This window comes from Sciurus vulgaris (genome assembly GCF_902686455.1).
Source record: "Sciurus vulgaris genome assembly, chromosome: 5".
Taxonomy (NCBI): domain Eukaryota; kingdom Metazoa; phylum Chordata; class Mammalia; order Rodentia; family Sciuridae; genus Sciurus; species Sciurus vulgaris.
In genome coordinates, this window is record NC_136465.1 from 112,863,860 (window position 1) to 112,890,040 (window position 26,181).

At 36.5% G+C, this 26,181-nt stretch overlaps 1 protein-coding gene across 1 annotated transcript in view; it reads right to left on the reverse strand.

The window, feature by feature from the left end:
• FAM186A (family with sequence similarity 186 member A) overlaps positions 1-26,181 on the reverse strand; it is a gene marked incomplete at both ends in the record, with an annotated part of 71,160 nt that overhangs the window by 36,089 nt on the left and 8,890 nt on the right. The window contains 2 exons of the mRNA XM_079139893.1: positions 15,747-15,917; positions 17,171-17,393. Of these exons, the coding sequence (XP_078996019.1) occupies positions 15,747-15,917; positions 17,171-17,393 (394 nt within the window). The remainder of the gene's footprint in view (positions 1-15,746; positions 15,918-17,170; positions 17,394-26,181) is intronic.

The following is a 26,181-nucleotide window of genomic DNA, read 5'->3' on the forward strand; positions in this document are numbered from 1 at the left end:
TCCTTCCCATTCATACTGATTCTCGAAATCAAGTCAGAAAGATTTCATACATGTCGCTCAGGGTAACAGGCATGAATTTATTAGAAGGGAGGGATAGAAGTAAAGGGGATACTCTCAAGGAAGAGTATGGGTATTCTCAGAGAGGAGAGGGACTCCATTTTCCTTCTTGCATTTCTGTCTTTATTTTGCCTTTTCTGAATCAAAGCTAAATTTGATTTTTTCACAGGGCTAAAAATCAACTGACAAACATTGAAGGAATTTCCAGAATGACTCAGTGAGAAATTCAACAAAAATTTTCCCCTAAAAACCATAATAAAACTAGACAAAACTGGGCTGGGGTTGTGGCTCAGTGGTAGAGTATTTGCCTAGCATATGTGAGGCCCTGGGTTGGATACTCAGCACCACATAAAAAAATAAATAATATAAAGGTATGGGCTGGGTAGTTCAGTGGTAGAGCACTTGCCTCATGTGTGAGAACTCAGTTTGATTCTCAGCACAATAAATAAATAAATAAATTAATTAATTAATTAAATAAAAATCCATTGACAACTATATACACAAAATAAAGGTATTATTAAAAAAAAAAACAACAACAACTGCAGAATTAGCCAGGCATGGTGGTGCACACCTGTAATCCCAGTGATTCGGGAGGCTGAGACAGAAGGATCGCAAGTTCAACCTCAGCAACTTAGTGAGAACTTAAGCAACTTAGCAAGACCCTCTTGCTAAATCTCAAAATAAAAAACAAAAAGGGCTGGTGATATAGCTCAGTGATAAAATGCCCCTGAGGTTCAATCTCCAGTACCCCCCTAAAAAAAAAAAAAGTACATAACTAAAACAAGAAATCACCAGAACAACTCAAAAGCATCTTTGAGCTGAAAGAAGAAAAAATAATCAGCAAATATAATGCTAGACTAATAGAGATAATCCAATCTGAAGGACAGAGAAGAAAAAGAATGAAGTTGATCCAAACCTCAGAGACTTGTGGGACACTATCTGTTCAGGTTGCTATAACAAAATATCACAAACTGCGTAGCTTATAACAGTAGAAATATCAGATATTTCTCAAGGTTCTGGAGGCCAGGAAATCCAAGCTGAAGTAAGAGTTGGTGTCTGTTAACAGCCTACTTCCTTATAGACAGCTGCATTTTCACACTAACCTCATATGGTAAAAAGGGTAAGGGATCTCTTCTGAGCCTCTTTTATATGGGTAAAAATCCCATTTATAACCCTGTGACCCAGTCACTACCAAAGGCCCCACTTTCTACTACTGTCATTTTGGGGACTAAATTTCAGCATAAAATTTTGGAGGGATACAGACATTTAGACTATAACAGTCACCATCAAGCATACCAATGTACAAGTAGAAGTCCCAGAAGAAGAGGAGAGGAGAGCCACAAAAAAATTAAAACATTTTAAAGACAAAATCATCTCAAATTTAATGAAAATATTAATCTCCAAATTCAAGAAGTTCAGTGAACTCTTAAATAGGATAATGTCTAGACACCTCATACTCAAACTGTGAAAGTCAAAAAGAAAATATTTAAGCCAGAAAGAGAAAAAAATTACTTATTCCCATGAAGGGAGACACATGAACTACAAGAGAACCACAATAAATTTAGCAACTCACTTTTTATCAGACATAGTGGAGGCCAGAAGGTGGTAAAATGACATACTCAAAGTGATGAAAGAAAAGGACTTAGCCAAGAATTCTACAGCTAGCAAAACTATTCTTGAAATAATGAAGGTAAGAGCCAGGTGTAATGATGCATGCCTGGAACCCTGCATCCCAGCAACTAAGAAGGCTGAGGTAGGAGGATTGCAAGTTTGAGGCTAGCCTCAGCATTAGCCAGATCCTATCTTAAAACAAAAAATAAAAAGGGCTGGGAATATAACTGAGTGATAGAACATCGCTGGGTTCAATGCCTAGTAACACACACACACACACACACACACACACACACACAATAATAATAATAATAATAATAATAAAGGTGAGAATGAGATATGCGAATGATGTAATAAGCATATGGAAAGACATTCAAAATTATCTGTCATTTGGGATTTGCAAATTACAATGAGACACTGTTATACACTTATTAGAATAGTTGAAATTCAAAAAACTGGCAATAACTAATACCAGAAAGGATGTAGAACAACAGGAACTCTTGTATTGATAGTAGAATGAAAAATGAAGCCAGGTATGCTGGCACACTCCCGTAATCCCAGCTATACAGGAAGATTGCAAGACAGGAGGATTTCAAGTGCAGGGCCAGCCTGAGAAACTTAATGAGACCCTTTCTCAAAATAAAAATAACACACAGGCTTCCCTCCAAAGATGACAGTATGGAAAGGGGAGAAAAAACAGGAACTTTACAGTGGAGAAAATTAACAAACACTACTTTAATCAGGTGATCAGTGTCAACGTCAAGTCACAAATCATTTGATATTACCTACCTTTGCTGTGATATGATGAAAACAGCTCTTTACTTCTGTGCTTTTCTCCCTCAAACTCATAATCCCAGGACAAAAATTAGAAAAACAGGCAAATTCAATAGAGGAACATCCCACCGTATACTTGACCAGTATTCCTTAAAACTGCCCAGGATATCAAACATAAGGAAAACTCTAAGAAACTGTCAGTCAAGAAAAGCCTAAGTGAATGCAACAAGTAAAGGTAATGTGATCCTGAAACAGAAAGAAGACATTAAGTAAAGCAAGGAATTCTGAATTAATTATGGAATGGAATTTAGTTAATAATAATATACCAGTATTGTTTCCTTAAATATAACAAGTATATATACTAATGTAAGATAGTCATAGTAGGGGAAATTATGGGAGACATACATGACTCTCTTTTTTTCTCAAAACCTGAAACTGCTAAAAACTAAAGTCTATTTACAAGTGAAGGTGGCCAGTTGCAGTGGTGCGTGCTTGTAATCCCAGCAGATCAGGAGGCTGAGGCAGGAGGATCACTAGTTCAAAGCCAGCCTCAGCAACTTAGCGAGGCCCTAAGCAAAGCCACTTAATGAGTCCCTGTCTCAAAATTTAAAAATAATAAAAATGCCTGGGATGTGGCTCAGTGGTTAAGTGCCCCTGGGTTTTATCCCCAGTACCAAAAAAAAAAAAAAAAAAAGAAAGAAAAAAAGAAAAGAATGAAGATGAAATTGAGATATTTCCAGGGCTAGGAATATAGCTCAGTGGTAGACTGGTTCTTGATGAGCATACATGAGGCCCTGGGTTCAATCCCCAGTACTGCCAAAAAAAAAAAAAAAGATACTTCCAGAGAAATAGACTAAGGAAATTTTTTGTTAACAGACTTGCCTTACAAGAAAGAACAAAGAAGTCCTCAGATCAAAAAAGAAATGACATCAGGGTATAACTGAAATTCACATGAAAAAAAAAAAAAAAAAACAAAAAGAGCACCATTAAATGTAGATATATATAAAAAAATAATTTTTCTTTTTTTCTCTCTTAACTGATTTAAAAGACAATATATATAATCTTAGACCACTTAAGCAGGTATAACAAAATATCATAGAGGGGTGACTTATAAACAATATAAATTTATTGCTTGAAATTTACATAAAGGTCTATCAACATCTAAAAAAAAAAAATTAAAAAGAAAAAAGAAATTCAAGATCAAGATGCCACCATAAGCTGGGCACAGTAGTGTATTCCTATAATCCCAGCGGCTCAGGAGGCTGAGGCAGAAGAATGGTTCCAAGTCAGCCCCAACAATTTAGCAAGGCCCTAAGCAACTCAGCAAGACCCTGTCTTTAAACAAAATATAAAAAGGGCTGTGATGTGGCTCAGTGGTTAAGCACCTCTGGGTTCAATCCTCAGTACCAAAAGAAATTTTTTTAAAAGATGCCACCGTATTCAGCATCTGGTGAGGGCCTGTTTCCTGTTTCATACAGGTCTGTTTTTGTTTTTGTTTTGCCGTGTCCTTGCTTTTCAGAAAAAGTGAACAAGTTCTCTGGAGTCTTTTTTATAAAGTGAATGGCACTAATCTCATTTGTGTGGACTTTGCTCTCATGACCTAACCATGTCCCAGAGGCTCAACCTCTCCATAACTGTCACAATGATAATTAAATTTCAACATACAAATTTTGGGATCACACAAACATTCAGTTTATAGCAACATAAAACAATAATTATTAAACTGTATTGTTGCTGGTTATGGTGGTGCATGTCTATAAGCCCAGCTCCTTGGGAGACTAAGGCAAGAGGATCACAAATTCAAGGTCAGTCTGGAAAATTTAGTAAGACCCTGTCTCAAAACAAAATTTAGGTTCAATTCCCAGTACTGCAAAAAAAAAAAAAAAAAAAACCATACTGGAGTTCAAAACAAAATTTAAAAGGGCTGAGGATATAGCTTAGTGATAGAGCACATGCATAGCATGTGCTAGGTCCTGGGTTCAATCTCCAGTACCACCACCACCAAAAGAAAAAAAATATTGAACTTATAAGTATATACTATATATGAACTATGCAATACAGTGATAGCTCAAAAGAGTGAAAGGGAATAGAGTTAGTGGAGCAAAGACTCTATACTTATTGGAATTGAGCTGGTACACTAGCATGCACAAGGCCCTGGGTTCAATCCCCAGCACCACCAAAAAAACAAAACAAAACAAAACAAAACAAACAAACAAAATAAATATATATATAAAGTCAAAATAAAAGGAAAAATAAGGAAAAGAAAATATAAAGTTAGGCATGTTGATAAATGCCTGTATTCCAGCTACTTGGGAGGTTTAGGCAGAAGGATCACTTGACCCCAAGAGTTCAAGGCCAACCCAGGCAACATAGTGAGAACTCCTCTCCAAGAAAACAAGAGGAAATAAAGTGGTCCTCCTCCCACCATCTGTGGGAAATACATTCGAAGACCCTCAGTGGTTGCCTGAAATCACAGATAATACCTGACTCTACTGTTTTTTTCCTATACATACATACTATGATAAAGTTTAATTTGTAAATTAGGCAATCAGTAAGAAATTAGTAACAATAATGAATGATAAAATATAACACAAGCATAAACTGTAATAAACTTTATATGAATATGGTTTCTCTCTCCAAGTATCTTATTTATACTCTACTCACCTTCTTGCTATGATGTAAGATGATACAAAAGTCATGTGATGGAGATGGAGGTGAATGACTAAGCACATCATGCACTATAACTTTTGCAGTTTTTGAGGTATGAGAGCAAAACTAGCATGAATTTTTTTTTTTAGTTTTTGTTTTTTATTATTAAAATATTTTTTATTTTTACAGATACATTTTGATCATTGTACACAAATGGGGTACAACTTTTCATTTCTATAGTTGTACACAATGAATATTCATATCATTCACGTAGTCATACATATATATAGGGTAATACTGTTTCATTCTACTGTTTTTCCATTCCCACCCCCTCCCACCCCTTTTTCCTCTACACCATCCAAATTTCCTTCATTCTTCTCTTCCCCCCGCAACCCCCCATGGTTATATATTGTCATGCACTTATCAGAGAAAACATTCAGCCTTTGGTTTTTTGGGCTTGGCCTATTTCACTTAGCATGATATTTTCCAACTTCATCCATTTACCAGCAAATGCCATAATTTTATTTTCTTTATGGTTGAGTAATATTCCATTATGTATATATATCATAGTTTCTTTATCCATTCATCAATTGAAGGGCATCTAGGTTGGTTTCACAATCTAGCTATTGTGAATTGAGCTGCTATGAACATTGATGTGGCTGTATCACTGTAGTATGCTGATTTTAAGTCCTTTGGGTATAAACTGAGGAGTGGGATAGTTGGGTCAAATGGTGGGTCCATTCCAAGCTTTCTGAGGAATCTCCATACTGCTTTCTAGAGTGGCTGTACCAATTTGCAACTCTAAAAGCAATGTAGGAGTATGCCTTTTTCCCCATATCCGTGCCAACAGTTCTTTTTGCTTGTGTTCTTGATAATAGTCATTCTAATTGGAGTTAGATGAAACCTTAGGGTGGTTTTAATTTGCATTTCTCTAATTACTAGGGATGATGAGCCCTTTTTCATATATTTGTTGATCACCTGTATATCTTCTGTGAAGTATCTGCCCATTTCCTTAGCCCTTTTATTGATTGGGTTCTTTGTATTTTGGGTATAAAGTTTTATAAGTTCTTTATAAACTTTGGAGATGAGTGCTGTATCTGAAGTGTATGTGGAAAAGATTTTCTCCCACTCTGTAGGCTCTCTGTTCACATTATTGATTGTGTCCTTTGCTGAGAAAAAAACTTTTTAGTTTGAATCTATCCCATTTATTGATTCTTGCTTTTATTTCTAGCTCTATGGGTGTCCTGTTAAGGAAGTCTGGTCCTAAGCAAACATGAGGAAGATTTGGGCCTACTTTTTCTTCTATTTGGTGAAGGGTCTCAGGTCTAATTCCTAGATCCTTGATCCATTTTGAATTGAGTTTTATACAGGGTGAGAGATAGGGGTTTAATTTCATTTTACTGCATATGGATTTCCAGTTTTCCCACTACCATTTGTTGAAGAGGCTATCTTTTCTCCATTGTAAGTTTTTTGTTTTGTTTTGTTTTGTTTTTGCCATGTTGGGGATTGAACCCAGGGCCTTGTGCTTGCAAGGCAAGCACTCTACTAACTGAGCTATATCCCCAGCCCTCCATTGTAAGTTTTTGGCACCCTTGTCTAGTATGAGGTTACTGTACTTATGTGGGTATGTCTCCATGTCTTCTATCCTGTACCATTGATCTTCCTGTCTATTTTGGTGCCAGTACCATGACGTTTTTGTTACTATTGCTCTATAGTAGAGTTTAAGTTCTGGTATAGTGATACCTCCTGCATCACTCTTCCTGCCCAGGATTGCTTTGGCTATTATGGGTCTTTTGTTCTTCCAGATGATTTTCTGATTGCTTTTTCTGTTTCTATGAGAAATGTCATAGGAATTTTAATTGGAATTGCATTAAATCTGTAGAGTGCCTTTAGAAGTATGGCCATTTTGATAATATTAATTCTGCCTATCCAAGAACATGGGAGATCATTCCATATTCTAAGGTCTTCCTCAATTTCTTTCTTCAATGTTTTGCAGTTTTCATTGTAGAGATCTTTTACCTCTTATTAGATTGATTCTCAAGTTTTTTTTTTTTTTTTTTGAAGCTATTGCAAATGGAGTTGTTTTCCTCATTTCCCTTTCAGATGTTTCATTGCTTATGTATAAAAATGCTTTAGATTTATGCGTGTCGATTTTATAACCTGCTATTTTGCTGAATTCACTTATGAGGTCTAGAAGTTTTCTGGAGGAGTTTTTTGGATTCTCTAAATAGAGAATCATGTCATCAACAAATAGTGACAGTTTAAGTTCCTCTTTTCCTATTCGTATTCCTTTAATATTTTAGTCTGTCTAATTGCTCTGGCTAGTATTTCGAGTACAATGTTGAATAGAAGTGGTGAAAGAGGGCATCCCTGTCTTCTTCCAATTTTTTAAAGGGAATGCTTTCAGCTTTTCTCCATTAAGAATGATGTTGGGGGTGCTGGGGAAATAGCTCAGTTGGTATAGTGCTTGCCTCATAAGCTCCAGCACCGCAAAAAAAAAAAAAAAAAAAAAATGATGTTGGCTGTGGGCTTAGCATAAATAACCTTTACACTATTCAAGTATGTTCCTACTATTCCTATTTTTTCTAGTGTTCTGAGCATGAAAGGGTGTTGTATTTTGTTGAACACTTTTTCTGCATCAATTAAAATAACCGTGTGATTCTTATCCTTAAGTCTATTGACATGATGGATTACATTTATTGATTTCCGGATGTTGAACCAAACTTGCATTCCTGGGATGAACCCCGCTTGATCATGGTGCACAAATTTCTTAATATGATTTTGGATATGGTTTGCCAGTATTTTGTTAAGGATCTCTGCATCTATATTCATCAAGGATATTAGTCTAAAATTTTCTTTCCTTGATGTGTCTTTGCATGGTTTGGGTATGAGTGTGATATTAGCTTCATAGAATGAGTTTGGTAGGGTTCCCTCCTTTTCTATTTCCTGGAATACTTTGAGAAGTATTGGAATGAGTTCTTCCTTGAAGGTCTTGTAAACTTGGCTAAGAAACCATCTGGTCCTGGGCTTTTCTTGGCTGGCAGGCTTTTGATGGCTTCTTCTATTTCATTGCTTGATATTGATCTGTTTAAATTGTGTATGTCCTCCTGGTTCAGTCTGGGAGGCGCAAATGTCTCTAGAAATCTGTTGATGTCTTCAGTATTTTCTATTTTGTTGGAATATAGATTTTCAAAGTAGCTTCTCATTATGTTATGTATTTCAGTACTGTCTGTCGTGATCTTTCCGTTTTCATCATGAATTTTAGTAATTTGAGTATTGTCTCTCCTTTTTTTTTTTTTTTTTTTTTTGTGGTGCTGGGGATTTGAACCCAGGGCCTTGTGCATGCAAAGCAAGCACTCTACCAACCAAGCTATATCCCCAACCCTCTCTCCTTCTCTTTGTTAGTGTGGCTAAGGGTTTTGTCTATTTTGTTTACTTTTTCAAAGAAGCAACATTTGTTTTTTCAATTTTTTGAATGTTTCTTCTGTTTCAATTTCATTGATTTCAGCTCTGATTTTAATTATTTCCTGTCTTCTACTACATTTGGTGTTGTTCTGTTCTTCTTTTTCTCGGGCTTTGAGCTGTAATGTTAGGTCATTTAGTTGTTGACTTTTCATTCTTTTCTTGAATATGCTCCATGCAATGAATTTTCCTCTTAGTACTGCTTCATAGTGTCCCAGAGATTTTGATATGTTGTGTCATCATTCTCATTGACCTCTAAGAATTTTTTAATCTCCTCCCTGATGTTTTCTGTTATCATTGTTTCATTCAATAGCATATTATTTAGTCTCCAGGTGTTGGAGTGATTTCTGTTTTTTATTTTGTCATTGATTTCTAATTTCATTCCATTATGATCTGATAGAACACAAGGTAGTATCTCTATTTTTTTTTTTTTTTTGCATTTACTAAGGGCTGCTTTGTGGCATAACATATGCTCTATTTTTGAGAAGGTTCCATGTACTGTTGAGAAGAAAGTGAATTCACTCGTTGATGGATGGAATATTCTATATATGTCTGTTAAGTCTAGGTTATTGATTGTGTTATTGAGTTCTATGGTTTCTTTGTTTAGTTTTTGTTTGGAACATCTATCCAGTGGTGACAGTGGTGTGTTAAAGTCACCCAGAATTATTGTGTTGTGGTCTATTTGATTCCTGGAATTGAGAAGGATTTGTTTGATGTACATGGATACACCATTGTTTGGGGCATAAATATTTATGATTGTTATGTCTTCCTGACTTATGATTCCCTTAAGCAATATGAAATGTCCTTCATTATCCCTTCTGACTAATTTTGGCTTAAAGACCACTTTATCTGAAATAAGGATAGAAACCCCTGCTTTTTTACTGAGTCGTGTGCATGGTAGGTTTTATCCCATTCTTTCACCTTTAGTCTGTGGATGTCTTTTTCTATGAGATGAGTCTCATGCAGGCAGCATATTGTTGGGTCTTTCTCTTTTATCCATTCTGCCAGTCTATGTCTTTTGATTGATGAGTTTAGGCCATTAACGTTCAGGGTTATTATTGAGAAATAATTTGTATTCCCAGTCATTTGGGCTTATTTTTAGTTTTAAACTGGACTTGGTTTCTCCTTTGAATGGATTTTCCTTTAAGGTAGTGCCTCCCTTTGCTGACCTACATTGTTGTTTTTCATTTCCTCCTCATGGAATATTTTGTTGAGAATATTCTGTAGCGCAGGCTTTCTGTTTGTAAATTCTTTTAACTTTTGTTTATCATGTAAGGATTTTGCTTCATCTTCAAATCTGAAGATTAGTTTTGTTGGGTATGGGATTCTTGGTTGGCAACCGTGTTCTTTCAGACCTTGAAATATGTTGTTCCAGACCCTTCTAGCTTTTAGAGTCTGGGCTGAGAAATCTGCTGGTATCCATATTGGTTTCCCCGAATATGTAACCTGATGCTTTTCCCTCACAGCCTTCAAAATCCTATCTTTATTTTGTATGTTAGGCATTTTCATTATAATGTGTCTTGGTGTGGATCGGTTGTGATTTTGTGCATTTGGTGTTCTGTAAGCCTCTGGTATTTGATTTTCCATTTCATTCTTCAGGTTTGGGAAATTTTCTGATATTATTTCATTGAATAGGTCATTCATTCCTTTGGTTTGTATCTCTGTGTCTTCCTCAATCCCAATAATTCTTAAATTTGGTCTTTTCATGATGTCCTATAGCTCTTGGAGATTCTGTTCATGATTTCTTACCATCTTCTCTGTTTGGGCAACTTTATTTTCAAGATTAAATATTTTGTCTTCATTGTCTGAGGTTCTGTCTTCCAAGTGGTCTAGTCTTTTGGTGATGCTTTCCATTGAGTTTTTTATTTGGTTTATTGTTTCCTTCATTTCAAGGATTTTCTTTTCTTTTTTTTTTTTTTTTAAGAATCTCTATCTCTGTTGAAATGAGCTTTTGCTTCCTGCAGTTACTCTTTCAACTGCTTATTGGTATTATCATTCATTGCCTGCATTTGCTCTCTTATCTCATCCTTTGCTTCACTAATCATCTTAATCATGTATAATCTGAGGTCCTTTTCTGACATTTCTTCTACCATACTGTCACTGGATTCTATTAAAATAGAATCTAGATTTGCTTGGATCATTTTCTTCCCTTGTTTTTTCATGTTGTTCATGTATCTTCCCCTCTAGGAGTACAGATCTGGGGAATTGCAGTCCCCCCCCCCCCCATAGGCTTATAGTGACCCTACAGGTTTCCAAAACCTTTTCTTTAAGGGAGAGATCAATATTAGCTTGCCCAGTTCAGACAGTATGCAACCCTAGACCAAATAGCCCCCGTGAGGACATTAACAATATTGTCATAATAAATAGAATGAGTTCAATTATTATCTTCAGTATAACAAACAGATTTGCAGTAAGGTCTGCAGTTTCTAATGGAGGACAAAGAGGATGGGGAGGGGTGTAGGATGTAGCTGTTAAATGGGATAAGAAAAGAAAATATAGAAGTTCTAAGATAATAGAAAGCGTGAGAGTGTAATCAAAAGATTTGGAGGGGCTGGGGAGATAGCTCGGTTGGTAAAGTGCTTGCCTTGCAAGCACAAGGCCCTGGGTTCAATCCCCAGCACTGAAAAAAAAAAAAAAAAAAAAAAAAAAAGGGAGAAAGAGACTCTGGGGAAACAGGTAAACAAAAGGAAAAGACTGCGAGAAAAGTAAAGAAATAAAAACTTAAAATTTTTCAGTAAGGAGAAAAAAGAAAATCTACACTATACCAGTCATGTAGCATTCAAACCTCCCAGTCTTCAGTAGCCTGGTGTATGAGAGGTACCTGACAATGAGCTTCAAGTCTCCAGCAGGAGTCTCAGGATGGGATTTGCCCCACCTAAAGATGGGAGATACAGCTTCCAGGATTATCCAAGATGGCCGCTCTGGCTTCCAAATGTGTTGGCAAATGGGGAGCTGCAGCATGGGTGTGGGCATGGTCGGCTGAAGGGTGTAGTTGATCAGGCAGGGGTCCTGGTTGTGGGGTGTGGTCAGTCTGTTTGTAGGATCCTGGAGGCGGGGTGCAATCAGTCAGTCTGGGGTCCTGGTGATAGAACATGGTTGATCTGGGGTTCCTGGTGTTGGGGATCACTCAGTTGATGTGAGAGCCCCAGAGGCAGGGAGCAAATGGTCGGGCTGAGGGATCCTGGAGATGGTGCTCAGTCAGTCTGGCCAGGGGTCCTACAGGGCCTGGTTTTTGTCTCAAAATGGCAGCAGCCACTTGTAACCTAACCTGCAGGTATTGTGACAGTGAATTTCCAGGCAACAGCAGGCAGCTGGCGCTCCACTGGCGGTCTGTGGTCAGTTTGCTGACTGCTATTGGTCCATTGGGAGGTGAATCTTGGGCAGTGGGTGATGGGTAGGTGAAATGCAGGCGATGGACAGACAAACAGCAGACTAATGGCAAATGATAGGCACCTGACAGTGAGCAATCTGTACTCAAAAAGGTGTTGATATGCTGGCAGACTGCAGGTAATCACAGTAGACAAATGGGGTAAACAGCAGGAAATTGATAAGCAGCAAAAACTGCCTCACCAAGAAACAGATATCTTCTGCTTGAAACCTGAGTTATGGAGCGATAAGGAACACAGCCTCCCTCTAGTCTGCCATCTTGGATCCCCTAGCATTAATTTTTTTTCCTTCATGATTTCATGGATAGAAGATTCATTATTACATAGATCTTAGCAACCTCAGCATATAATTGTTATCCTTTCCTTACTAATTCAAGAACCTTGACCTTTTCACTTAAAGGAAATACTTTATAGCTTCTCTTTGGCATATCTGAATTACCAGTATCACTACTTTTGCACTTTGAGGGTGATTATTATTATTAAGCAACCATGACCTAAATAGGCTCAGTGTTAAGTAAAATAAGGGTTACTTGACTGTAAGCACTGTGGTACTGTGACATCAATTTGACTACCAAATAGGTTACCAAGTGACTAATGGGTGGATATATAGCAGAAATGGATGAGCTACAAAAATAACTGAAACAACAAAAAGCAAAGCTATGAAGTGGGGACTACTGTATACTGCAATCCCTAGAACAACCTCTAAGGAATTTACTCCAAAAGTAGAGTAAAAGAGTGGAAATAAATTGTATGCTAAAAATTATCTGTTGAACACAGAAGGTGATAAATGAATAGAGGAACAATGTTTGGTATGGTGGCACACACCTATAATGCTAGCATCTCAGGAGAATGAGGTAGAAGGATCACAAACCAGCCTGAGCAATTTAAGAAGGTCCTATCTCAAAATAAAAACTAAAAAGGACTGGGAATGTAGCTCAGTAATGATGCATCCCTGGGTTCAATCCCCAGTACTGCAAAAAAATAAAAATAAAAAAAGAATAGGGGAACAAAAGATATGAGACAGAAAAATATCAAAATGGCAGGCGCAAATCCAACTCCATCAATAATTACATTAAATATGAATGTTCTAAATATTCCAAAAATCAGAAATTATAAGATGTATTAAAAGAAAATAGTCCCACAAAATCTATCTACAAATGACACTTTGGGTTCAAGGACACATATAGGTTGAAAGTTAAATGATAGACAGTTAAATGTGATTTGGGGACAGTAATCACCTGGGAACTGAAGAGACTATAGTAATATGAGATGAAAAAGACTTTAAGACATAAGAAAAATGATTGTGAAGACAATGAAGAACATTTTATAATGATAAAGGGGCAATTCATCAGGAAACTGCTATAATTATAGATATATATGAACCTAACAACTGAGTCCCCAAATACATGAAACAAAACTGACAGAATTGTGGGCCTGGGGTTGTGGCTCAGTGGTAGAGCACTTGCTTAGCCTGTATGAAGCATGGGGTTCAATCTCAGCACCACGTAAACAAATTAATAAAATGAAATTTTAAAACAGATTTATACATTTTTAAAAAACTGACAAAATTAACAGGAGAAATAAACAACTCAGCAATAACAGTTGGGAAGTTCAATATTCCATTCTTTTTTTTTTTTTTTTTTTTTTTTTTTTTGACGGTGCTGGGGATCAAACCCAGGGCCTTTTGCTCGCAAGGCAAGCACTCTACCAACTGAGCTATCTCCCCAGCCCACAATATTCCATTCTTAATAATGGATAGAACATTTAGAAAATCAGAGAAGACTTGAACAACAGCATAAACCAACTTTGAAAAATTCCACCTCACAACAGAGTATATATTCTTTTCAAGTACATATGAAACATTCTCCAGGAAAGATCATATGTTAGACTAGAAAATAAGTCTGAATTTAAAAGGATTGAAATCATATAAAGTATGTTCCCCAAATGCAATGGAATATACATGTATAATCATCTACTGGTTCTGAGTCTCAAGAAATCCTCCTGCCTCAGTTTCCCAAGTAATTGGAACTACACACACAGCGCTGGCTTAATACAAGTTCTCAGTACAATACTGAAGTATGATTCATAAAAAATTATTGATAAATTAGTCCTGATATAAATTAAACACTTTTGGGTTTCAAAGACACCACTAAGAAAATGAAGAGATAAGTCATAAATTGGAAGAAAATATTCACAAATCACTTTTCTGATCAAGGACTTGTATCCAAAAGATATAAAGAAATCATAAGGCCAAGGCATAGTGGTGATACCTATAATCTGGCTACACAGGAAGAGAAGCAGAAGGACTAAAATTTGAGGCCATCCTGGACAACTTAGCAAGACCCTATCTCAAAATAACATAAAAATAACTTGAGGATGTAGCTCAGTAGTAGAGTACTTGTCTAGCAGGTGGTAGGCACTGAGTTTAGTCCCTAGGACTGGAAAAAAAAAAAGAAAGAAATCATAAAATTTAATAATGAGTATGGGTAAGTCTGATTTGAACATTATACATTGTAAATATGTGTGGAAACATCACATGGTACCCCTCAACCATGTACAATATTTGTCAGTTAAAAATAAATGGTGAAAAAGGGCAAGTGTTTAGACACTTTACAAAAAAAGGTATAAGAATGACTAAAAAGCACATGAACAGATGCTCAACATAATTAGTTGTTAAATGAAATGCAAACTAAAATCCCATGAGATACCACTTCACAACTACTACTAGAACGCTACAATAAAAAAGACAGACAAGTGCTGGAGCTGGAGCTCAGTAGTAGAGCACTTACCTAGCACGTGTAAGGCACTGAATTTGATCCTCAGCACCACAAAAAAATTAATAAATAAAATAAATAAAAGTATTATGTTCATCTGCAACTAAAAATAATAAAAAATAAAAGACAATAGCAAGTGTTGGGGATATAGAGAAACTGGAACCCTTCTCATATATTGTTGGTGGGAATGTTTGGAAAAGTTAAATTTACCTCATAACCCAGCCATTCTACTCTTAGGGTATGACACAAAATAAATGAAAACATATGCCCACACAAAAACTTGTTTGTGTGTTTATAGCAGCATTATTCAAAAAAGCCAAAAAGTGGAAACAAACCAAATGTCCATCAACTGGTGAATGGAGCAACAAAGTGTGCTATATCCAGCAGGGCACGGTGGCGCAAGCCTGTGTAATCCCAGTGACTCAGGAGGCTGCGGTAGGAGGATCATGAGTTCAAAGTCAGCCTCAGCAACTTAGCAAGGCCCTAAGCAACTCAGTGAGATCCTGTCTCCAAATACAATATTAAAAGGGCTGGAGATGTGGCTCAGTGGTTAAGCACCCCTGGGCTCAAACCTTAGTACCAAAATAAATAAATAAATAAATAATGTGCTGTATCCAAAAGACCAAATACAATCTGCAATAGAATGAAAGAGACTACCAATAAGTCCTGAAACATGGCTGAACCTTTAAACGTTATGCTAATTGAAAGCATAAAATACCACATATAATATGATTCTGTTTGTATGAAGTATCCATGAAAAGCAAATTTATTGAAGCAGAAAGTAGATTAGTGATTGTTCGGTGCTGTGGATGGCAATAGGAATAGACTACAAATGAACACAAAGTATCTTTTTGGGATATTGGAAATGCTCTAAAGTTGGGTCATAGTCATCATTGCATAACTATGTAAATGAACTGAAAATAATTTAATTATGCAATTAACTTATGAATTTTACAGTGTGCAAATTGCACCTCAATAAAGTTGTATTTTCAGAAAGTCAAACTCCATTTCCAAAGTCATAAAGCACTCTTACGTGTTCTTTTCTTTTGTTTCCTCTTTTCTTCAAGCAAAGTTGTACTGATTCTACACAGTATCTTGACATTGTTCTCAATAGCTTTTAGTGTTTCTGGTAACATCTGCATTTGTGCTATCCAGTGGTGATGTTCTTCAATATTCATTGCAGTCATTGAAGACAAAATGCCATCTTGAAGAGGGTAAAAAAAATTGTGCAAAAGATAAATAATTGTAATTATATGCATTAGTAATATTAGGTAGTTACTCTATAGTATATTTTGGAATATAGTTATATCGAACTTGCTATTCTGAGCCTTTTTTCTGAAGAAATTATAAAAGATGAGATTTGGAACAGTATGAACAGGAAATATTGGACTTGAAAATCTGAATCAGGTTATAAAGTGTCCATTTGGAGTTGGGTGTGGTGGTGCCACCTGTAATTCCAGCTACTCATGAGGCTGAGGAGCCTCCTGATCACAAGTCCAAACCCAGCCTGGGCAACTTAGCAAGACCTTATCTTAAAATAAAAAATTTAAAAAGGCCTGGAGATGTAGCTCAGAGGTAGAATGCTGCTGGGTTCAATGTCTAGTACCTATGGGGGGAAAAAGTATCTTATTTAGTTTATTGTCCTGACTCAGGGAAGTACACAACTAAAACATGAATGCATTATTTCTTGCAAGCAAAATGAAAACCTCTTTTTAAAAAAAATCCTTAGCTTATTCACTCTTCAATTCCATCAATGTCTGCTCTGCCATGGATACTGCATTAAATAAAACAAGTTCCCTGACTTCAAACTACTTACATTCTAGTGAAAAGAACAAATGAAAAGTCAGATATATACTATGCCAGATACTAATCCTATAAACAAAAATTAAGAAAGGAAAAGGGTAATGGAAAATGCCAGGTGGTAGGAAATGGGGATGGTCAGAGAACACCTCATTTTAAAGTGGTACTTAAGGAGGGAATGAGTCATATGGCTAGGGGTACAAAATGTTCCAGTGAAGGGAATAGTAAACATGAAGACACTGGGTAGGAGGATGCTGGTCTTCTTGAATAAAAGTAAGAAAATTTGGTATAGTGGCACATACCTGTAATCCAGCTACTCTTACAAATTCACAGGCTAGCTTGGGCAATTTAATGAGATCCTGCCTCAAAATTAACTGAAAAGTGTTCAGTGGTAGAGCACTTGCCTAGCATGATCCAAGGCCCTGGGTTTAATCCTCAGTAATGAAAAAAAAAAAAAAAGAAAAATACAAAAAGTAAGGAGTTTGGAATAGTTAGAACTAAATGAATAAGCCTATATTTTCCTTGTGTTGTTCTCACAGGAACAGGACAACCGTTCTCTGAGTAACCTCCTAATCTTTTCTTCTTTAGTCTAATTGTTCGAATTTTACTTATTGATTCTCTTCTCTTTTTCATTAACCTTCACTTATAGAAACTTACTCCATTCTTCCAACCAGGCCAGAATGTAGTTAAGGATATTTTCTCTAACTTCAACAGCCTTAGAATAAGCAGTCACTTTCTCCAAAAAATTGGTTCTTCGTTTTCTCGTATATTCTGTAAGGGACATCCTTCTTTCAGTTGGTGAGGTAGGATCAGTATGAGAATAGCGGGTTATTATCCGATGCACATTGTTCATTATTTCAGTCAGTTGCATATTAATGTCCTGTAAGAATAAAAATAAGTAATATATTAATAAATTCTTAGTTTTAAGATAAGCTTTGATCATTTTTCTTCCCAGCATGTCACTAACAGTTAATATAAAGATATCCAATTAAAGTCTTGCTAGTTTTGTTTTTACTGTTGGGCTCAGATTTTCCCTTTTCAAAAAAAATATTTTTTTCTTCTTTCATCATCTTAGCAATACTATGATATAATGGAAAGAGTATTGGATTTGAAGCCCTATTATATCCTAACTCTAGTTTCTTACAAGCAATAATACAAACTTTTTTGGGGGTGGGTATGAGAGAATGAACCCAAAGGTGCTTAACCACTGAGTCACAATCCCAGTGCATTTTATTTTTTATTTTGAGGCAGGGTCTTGCTAAGTTGCTATGGTTGCCCTGGAACTTACAGTCTTCCTGCTTTAGCCTCCCAAGTTGCTAGGATTATAGGCATGCTCCACTGTACTTGACCAATACTTGACCTTTTATTAGAAAACTTTTAAGTATATTTGGAAGAATTTGGGCATCTGAATCTTTTTCAACTATAAATTTTATAAAACACAGGTCAAATATTTCTGATGAAAATTTATTATTCAATGTGAGATATATTCTAAATTTAAAATACACAATGGTTTTCAAATACCTAATATGAAATCACTTGTATATCTCAATAATTTTTGTATTGATTAAATGTTGAACTAAATTATTAAAATTTACTTCACCTGTCTCTTACATTTTATATTGTAGTTTCTAGGAAATTTAAAGTTACATATAGTTAACATTAAATTTCTTCTCGATAGTGTTGTTAGAGTATACGATTATTAGAAAAACTGATTATAAGACAAGTATATCGTTAAATTTACTAGATGATACCAAAGCATTTTCAAAAGTAATCATACCAGTTTATACTTGCACGTCAAAGTTTAAGTATCCCTGTTGTTTCATATTCGTTCCAACACATTCGCTTTTTTTAAACATATTTTTAGTTGTATATGGACACAATGCCTTTATTTTTATGTGGTGCTGAGGATTGAACTCAGTACCTCACACATGCTAGGCAAGTGCTCTACCACTGAGCTACAACTCCAGCCCCCACGTTCGCTTTAAAAAGTATTTTTACCAAGCTGTTGGATGTGTAATGGTGTCTAATTGTGGATTTATTTTCCATGATAACCAACAAAATATTAAGAAATGTTACTTATTTTGTGAAATGAAGGTCCATTTTTTTATATTAAACCCACTTTCCTAGAGTTGATTTATTGAGACATTAATTCATTTTTTTATAGAAAAGAGAAAGTGCATCTCAGTTTGCTTACAAGCTACGAGATCACTTTGAATTCTGTTTTCTAACTACCACAACTTATAAATAAACTGGTTTTCAAGGATAGAGCCAGCCCTAATGATAGTAGTACACTATTTAAAAAGACCTAAGCCACAAATTCCATTTCCAGTGGGAAAAAAAGAACTGTGCAAACAAGCTTCAAATACTTTTTTGCGCCAATGTTATAAAATGTAGCTTTTAATAAACCTTGACCCAAATGCCAGTAACTTCAGAAAAGAATTTGGGTAGAGAGAAGCAAGTTATTTCATTTAGGAAAAATACCCACTATCTTTTTTCCTAATCTGTAACATACACAATTTATACATATACAACTGCTGTAACACTTTCTACAATTCCTGTGTCCTGGAGCAATGAAAAGATCTAAATACAATCATAGTTTTAAACACTGGGGCAAGGTTTTACATAAAAATACCATCCTACTTTTCTCCCATTTCTAAAATAACACATAATTCCTCAACATCTACAGTCATCCAGAAATTTTTAGGAAACTTTTGTGCATGATCTTAATTCCTAATCCCTGGCTCTTTGGGCTCAGTAATGAAAGATCAAAATCACCAAAAATGATGGTTCACTTGAAGTCAAACAGTCTTAGGAAGAAAGCAGTGCTACATCAACTGGCTCCATGCAGGAACACTACCTGAAGGATCTCAGTCATCTGTACAATCCAGGTGATAGATGCATTTGGGCAACAGAAATCAAATTGGGTCCCCATAAACAAAGTACAGATCACACACTCCCAGATCTTTTTCTCTGATCTGTCTCTTCCCAGGTCATAAACTCCTTTAGGCAGATGCTGTGTAAAGCCTATTCTTTGAACTATCCTAATTTGTTCTTCAGTCAACTGTGTTGATGAGTAAATCTGGCTAGGTGTTGGATGGTAAACTAGAACCAGAATTTGTTCTTGACCTGGTAGCATCAGCTCCTGATCCAGCTCCCTCCCAATGCTAAAGCTAGTATGGTTGAACTGAGAACCATGAAGGAGGGAGATATCATCCCAGGGGGATTTGTGGCAGTTCCCTATCTTTTGGGGTTGGGGCAGGCAATCTGAGCACTGTTCTGACAGTCTTCTTTTATTTTTCTGCTGGGTTATTTTTTCTTTGATTCACAGGAATTCTTTTTTTTTTTTTTTTTAATATTTTTTAAGTTGTTGATGGACCTTTATTTTATTTATTTTATTTTTATGTGGTCCTGAGAATTGAACCCAGTACCTCACACATGCTAGGCAAGCATTCTATCATTGAGCTACAAACCCAGTCCAAGGAGCTCTTTATATATCCTTTGTCCTGATCTGTTCCCTATTGATATAACCAAATACCTAAGACTGGATACTTTAAAAAGAAAACAGGTTTATTTAGCTCACAGTTCTGGAGATTCAAGAGCATGGCACCAGTGAATGCTTGGCTCTGGGGAGAGCTTTGTGGCCATATCACAACATGGTAGATGGCTTCACAGTGGGAGCTGTGCAAAAGGGAGAGATCACATGGCAACACAGGAAGCTGTCCAGGGCAGTGGCACACACTTGTAATCACAGTGACTCAAGGCTGAGGCAGGAGGATTGAAATTTCAAGGCCAGCCTCAGCAACTTAGCAAGGTCCTAAGCAATTTAGGAAGAGCCTGTCTTAAAATTAAAATGAATTAAATAAATAAATAGGATTTGACTCAGTGATTAAGCCCCATGAATTTTGTACAGGTTAGTTCCCAGGACAAAAAAAAAAAAAAAAAAAAAAGGTGGAGGTGGGGGCTAGGAATGTGGCTCAGGGTTGACGGCACCCCTGGGTTAAAACCCCAGCATACACACACACACACACACACACACACACACACACACACACACACACAAGTCAGGAAGCAGAGGAATAGAGAGGCCAGACAAAGACTTAACAGTTGTGAAGTGCTAACTGGGGTCCCTAGAAAAATATATTAATCCTTTTTAAGGGTGTGCCCCAAGGACCTAATTGTTTTCACTAGGCTCCACCTCTTAAAGCTTCTGTCATTGTATCATGCTGGGCATGGTGGTGCAAGCCTGTAATTCCAGCAACTCAGGAGACTGAAGCAGGAGGATTGTGAATTCAAAGCCAGCCTCAACAACTTAGCCAAACCCTAAGAATCTTAGCAAGACTTTGTATCAAAAGAAAAAAATTAAAAGGGCTGGGGAGATAACTCAGTGGTAAAGCTCTCCTGGGTTCAGTCACCAGCATCCCACCCCAAATTTCTATAACCTTTCAACATTCCTACACTGATGGCCAAGCTTCCAGCATGTGAAACTTCGGGGAACACACCAAAACCATATCCAAAGTATATCATCCTGAGGACTGGGAATGTGGCTGAGCTGTAGATTTCTTCCCTAGTAGGCAAGAGGTCCAGTTTCAATACCCAATACCACACACACACACACACACAAAATCTATATAATATTTTAAAATTTTTTATATGATGGTAGATATCTTTTCCCTTTTTCAGTATGTTTCCTCCTCTCTATGTAACGTTTTGATCACTAATGTTCTCCTTTTTAAAGTAGAGGAAGTTTCCTATCTTTTTCCACCCTAGAGTATTAAAGATATTTTTCTTTGCATTCAAGTGTCAGTTAGGGAATAATTTTGTATTAATCTTAACCAAATATCCCAACATCATCTATTAAGTTTTAGCTACTGTTTCCCCTGATAGTCAGTGCTAGTTCTTTCATTTATCATGTTGCTCTCTGTTTTATAAGCTAATTTATCTATCCTTTGCCAATACAATAATGTTTCAACTGGCATAGCCTTATAGTAATTCTCACTATCTATTAGGGATAGTACCTTAACTTGTTCTTTAGCATTGTCTTGACTATTCTTGAAGTTATCTTGTTGGGATTTCTCTTTCTTTTTCAACACTGGGGATTGAATTTAGGGTACTCTACAACTGAGCTACACCTGCAGCTCTTTTTATTTTATTTTGATACAGGGTCTTGCTAAATTGCCCAGGTTAGCCTCTAACTCATGATCCTCCTGCCTCAGCCTCCCAAGATGCTGGGATTATAGGTGTGCACATCACTCCAATTTTCAGGCAACATCTTCAAATCTCTGTTCATTCTTCACATTGCCCACTACTCTGTGTCATATCTCTACTCCTCTCTTATGGATACTCATAGTTACATTTTGGACCCATTTGGATAAACTCCCCACCTCAAGATCCTTAATTTAATCACATCCTCAAAGATTCTTTCCACATAAGGTGACTTTTGCATCTCTTCAAGTATTAGGCTTGAAATCATTTGGGTTGGTTGGGGGGAGGGGGAGGGTATTCTACCTACCACACATTGTTTGCTAATATTTTATCTGGATTTTTTTGCAACTATGTCATAAGTGACATCAGTTTATAGCTTTAATTTTTTATTTTTCATTTTTAAGTTTTGGGGATTAAAGTTAGGGCTTACCACACACTAGACAAGTGCTCTACCACTGAGATACAGCTCCAATTCTTTTTATTTTTTATTTTGAGACAGTTGCTAATTTGCCCAGGCTGGATTTGAACTAGCAATCCTCCTTTCTCAGTCTCCCAAGTAGCTGGGATTAGAGACATGCACCTCTGTAACTGATTTAACTTTATTTTTCATATTGCCTTTAACTGGTTTTCATATCCAGGTTATATTGGCTTTATAAAGAGTGTTGGAAATAATTTCTCATTTTACTAAAATGTTCTGGGAAAGTTTGTTTAGGATAATAAAGAAAAAGCCAAAATTAGCCCTTTTTTTCTTACAATTTAATATACGAATGTTTTCCTAGAAACTTACCTATTTTACCTAAGTTTTCTAATTTACTGTCAGCAAATTATACTTAATATTCTGCATTTTGGGGGCCAGGGATATAACTAAGTTGGTAGAGTGCTTGCCTGGCAAGCATGAGGCCCTGGGTTCAATTCCCAGCACTACAAAAAAAAAGACAACAATATTCTGGATTTTCTTATAATCTTTATGTCTCTGGTATATCTGCTGTTATGTCATTATGTCACTCCTTTCATTTATAATAGTCTTTGTGTTTTGTTTTCATTTGTTTGGTGCCGATTACTGAAACCAGGAATGCTTTACCCCCAGACATCCTCAGCACCCCCTCTTTTTTTGTATATGGTGATAAAGTCAAATATTCTACCACTGAACTACATTCCCAACCTTCTTATTTTTATTTTGATAAAGGATCAAAATAAATTGTATTTTGATACAGGATCTCACTAAGATGCCCAGGCTGGCCTTGAACTTTTGATCTTCCTGCCTCTGCCTCCCAAGTTGCTGGGACTACTGGCATATGCCACTGGGCTTGCACCAGAGATTGTTGAATTTTATTTGACTTCTCAAAGAATCACTTTTTGAATTTCCTAAGACTTCATTGTATGTTTTGTTCACTGAAGTTGCTCTGATGTTTTAAAATTTTCTTTATTCTATGTTCTCTCAGCTTGATTCATTTTTTTCCCCTAACTTGTAAGTTGTCTGCTTAACTTATGCATTTTAAACTTTCTTTTCTAACATAGGTTATAAATGTCCCTGTAAGTACTGTTTTAGTTATACCCCGCATGCCTTTGTACATAGTGCATTTGTTATAGTTCTAAGTATTTTCTAATTTCTACTATGACTTCTTCTTTGACCTATGAGTTATTTTTTCAGTTTTCCCCCTTATATTTGGACTTTACTTTTAAAGTCACCTTTTGCATCCCAATTTCTGGTTATTGCATTGTGGGCTTTATGATATAAATTCTTTTAAGTCTTGTTTTATAAATTAAAATGCTCCATCTGCACCTTTGGAGAATATGAATTTTCTACTTTGTTATAACTATCCATTGGATGAGCCTAGGGACATGCTTGAAATCGCAGCAATTTGGGAGGCTGAAGCAGGAGGGTTGCCAGTTCAAGGCCAGCCTCAGAAAAGTAGCAAGGCCCTAACCAACTTAGCAAGATCCTATCTCAAAATAAACAGTAAAAAGGGCTGGGACCTGGTCGAGGTGGCACATACCTGTAATCCCAGGAGCTCAGGAAGCTGAGGTAGGAGGATTGCAAGTTCAAGGCTAGCCTCAGCAAAAGCAAGGTGCAAAGCAACTCAGTGAAGACCTTCTCTAAATAAAATACAAAAAAGGGCTGGCGATGTGGCTCAGTAGTTGTGTGCCCCTGAGTGTAACCTTCCCCCCACCAAAAAAAAAAAAAAAAAAAAAAAAAAGGGCTGGGTATGTGACTCATAATGAACTCCTTCGGGTTCAATCCCCAGAACAAACAAAAATCCCTTAGATGAAACTTTTTTTCATATTGTTCAAAACTTTTACACCTTTAATGCAGTTTTGTTGACTTCATCTATTAATTATGTTTCTTTCAATTTCTCCTTGTACTTCTCATATTTTTTTCTTCATATATTTTCAAGCTTTAGTATTGGGGCAGGGGCTGGGGATATAGCTCAGTTTGTACAGTGCTTGCCTTGCAAGCACAAAGCCCTGGGTTCAGTCCCCAGCACCAAAAAAAAAAAAAAAAAGGTAGTACGGGCAAAACAGTACATACAAGTTCAGAATTATTATCTATGTAATTGAGTGTCTTTTTGTTATCACATGAAGATCCTCTTCTCTAATAATACTTGTAAACTTAAAGTCTGTCATGTTAGTCAACTTTTTGTAAACTTAAAGTCTGTCATGTTACTCAGCTTTTTATTGCTGTGACAAAACTGTGAAAAACAATTTAAAGGAGGAAAGATTTATTTTGACTCAAAATTTCAGACCTTCCAGTCCATTGCTTTGGGCCTGAGGTGAGGCAGAACATCATGACAGAAGTGAACAATGGAGGGCTGGGGAGATAGCTCAGTTGGTAGAGTGCTTGCCTCGCAAGCACAAGGCCCTGGGTTCGATCCCCAGCACCCAGCACCGCAAAAATAAATAAATAAATAAATAAAGAAGTGAACAATGGAGTATCAACTCATGGTAGCCAGAGATCAGAGAGGGGGTGGGGATGAAAGGGGCATGCCCTCAAGGAACCAATCCCTTCAATTAACTCCAACCTCCTACAGTTTCTATCCTAATAGTCCATTTGAATTGCCCTGGGAAATATTTCTTAACTAGAACACAAAGGATATGGAATAATATCACATCTATGAAAACTGCTTATAAGAAGGGTAAAAAAGAAACTTCTAAGCAAATTTACATATTAAACATCACTTAAAGACAGAGAATGGTGGAAATGCAAGGTAACTATAAGTAAAAAGAGGAGGGGGAAAAAAACATCCTAAGGTCCAGCAGTCCTACATATTCCCATTCTGTCACTCCCCTGCCAAAGAGCCTTATTGTGAGCAAAGGGAACCTGAGAAAATACAGGGAAGATAGAGGAAGGATGTTGGTATAGGAGGCTGAGAGTGAACTGGGAGTAACTACAAGAAAAATAAAATTCATCCTAAATCTAAAAATACTTTAAAAAAAAGGGGGGGCTGGGATTGTAGCTCAGTGGTAGAGCACTTGCCTAGAGCACTTGTGTGAGGCACTGGGTTCAATTCTCAGCACCATATATAAATAAGTAAAATACAGGTCCATTGACAAATATAAAAATATTTTTTTAAAGTAAAATGGGCAGTTTATGCTATAAACTTCACAGAACAGTTTTCATAGTTCCCAAGTCTTGCAATAGCAGCTGCTATAGAGTCAAACCTGAGTTACAAAAGGAGAGATGCTTTTTGTTGATACAGAATTTAAAGAGAAATATATCATACAGAATGCCACAGACACATATTCCTTTAAAAGGGCAGATTTCTGGAGAAGAAAAAAAAAAGCCATAAGGAAGCCTGGCACTGTGGCACACACCTGCAATCCCAGTGCTCAAGAGGCTGAGGTAGGAGGATCACAAGATCCAGGCCAATCTGAGTAACTTAAGCAAAAGACCCTGTATCAAAAACAAAATAAGAGGCTGGGGTTGTGGCTCAGCGGTAGAGCGCTTGCCAAGCTTGTATGAGATTCATCCTCAGTAACACATAAAAATAAAAGTATTGTGTCCATCTACAACTAAAAGCATAAAATAAATAAATAAAAAGGGCTAGAGATAGAGTTCAGCTCTAGAACACTTTTGCCTGGCATGTGGAGGCCCTACATTCAACCGCCAGTACTGCAAAATAAATTAATAATTTATTAATTTAAAAAGAATAAATTGAAGGTACCCAAGGGAGAATGAGTTCAACTATAAATTTAATCAAGGAGGGAGGCTTGGGTGTCACTCAGTAGTAGAATTCTTCCTAAGCATGTGCAAGGCCCTGGGTTCAATCTTTAGCACCACAACAAAATAAATAACAACAAGAATCATCATTATAATAAGGGGTATTGAAGGCAAGAAAACAACTAATAACATGAAAATGGTATAAGGGAAATGCAGAAGTGGCCAAAGAAAGGCAGCTGAAATGGAAGATAGGCAAAAAATGAATCATATTCATATTTTCAGAATCTCTGAAAAATAAAAATGTAGA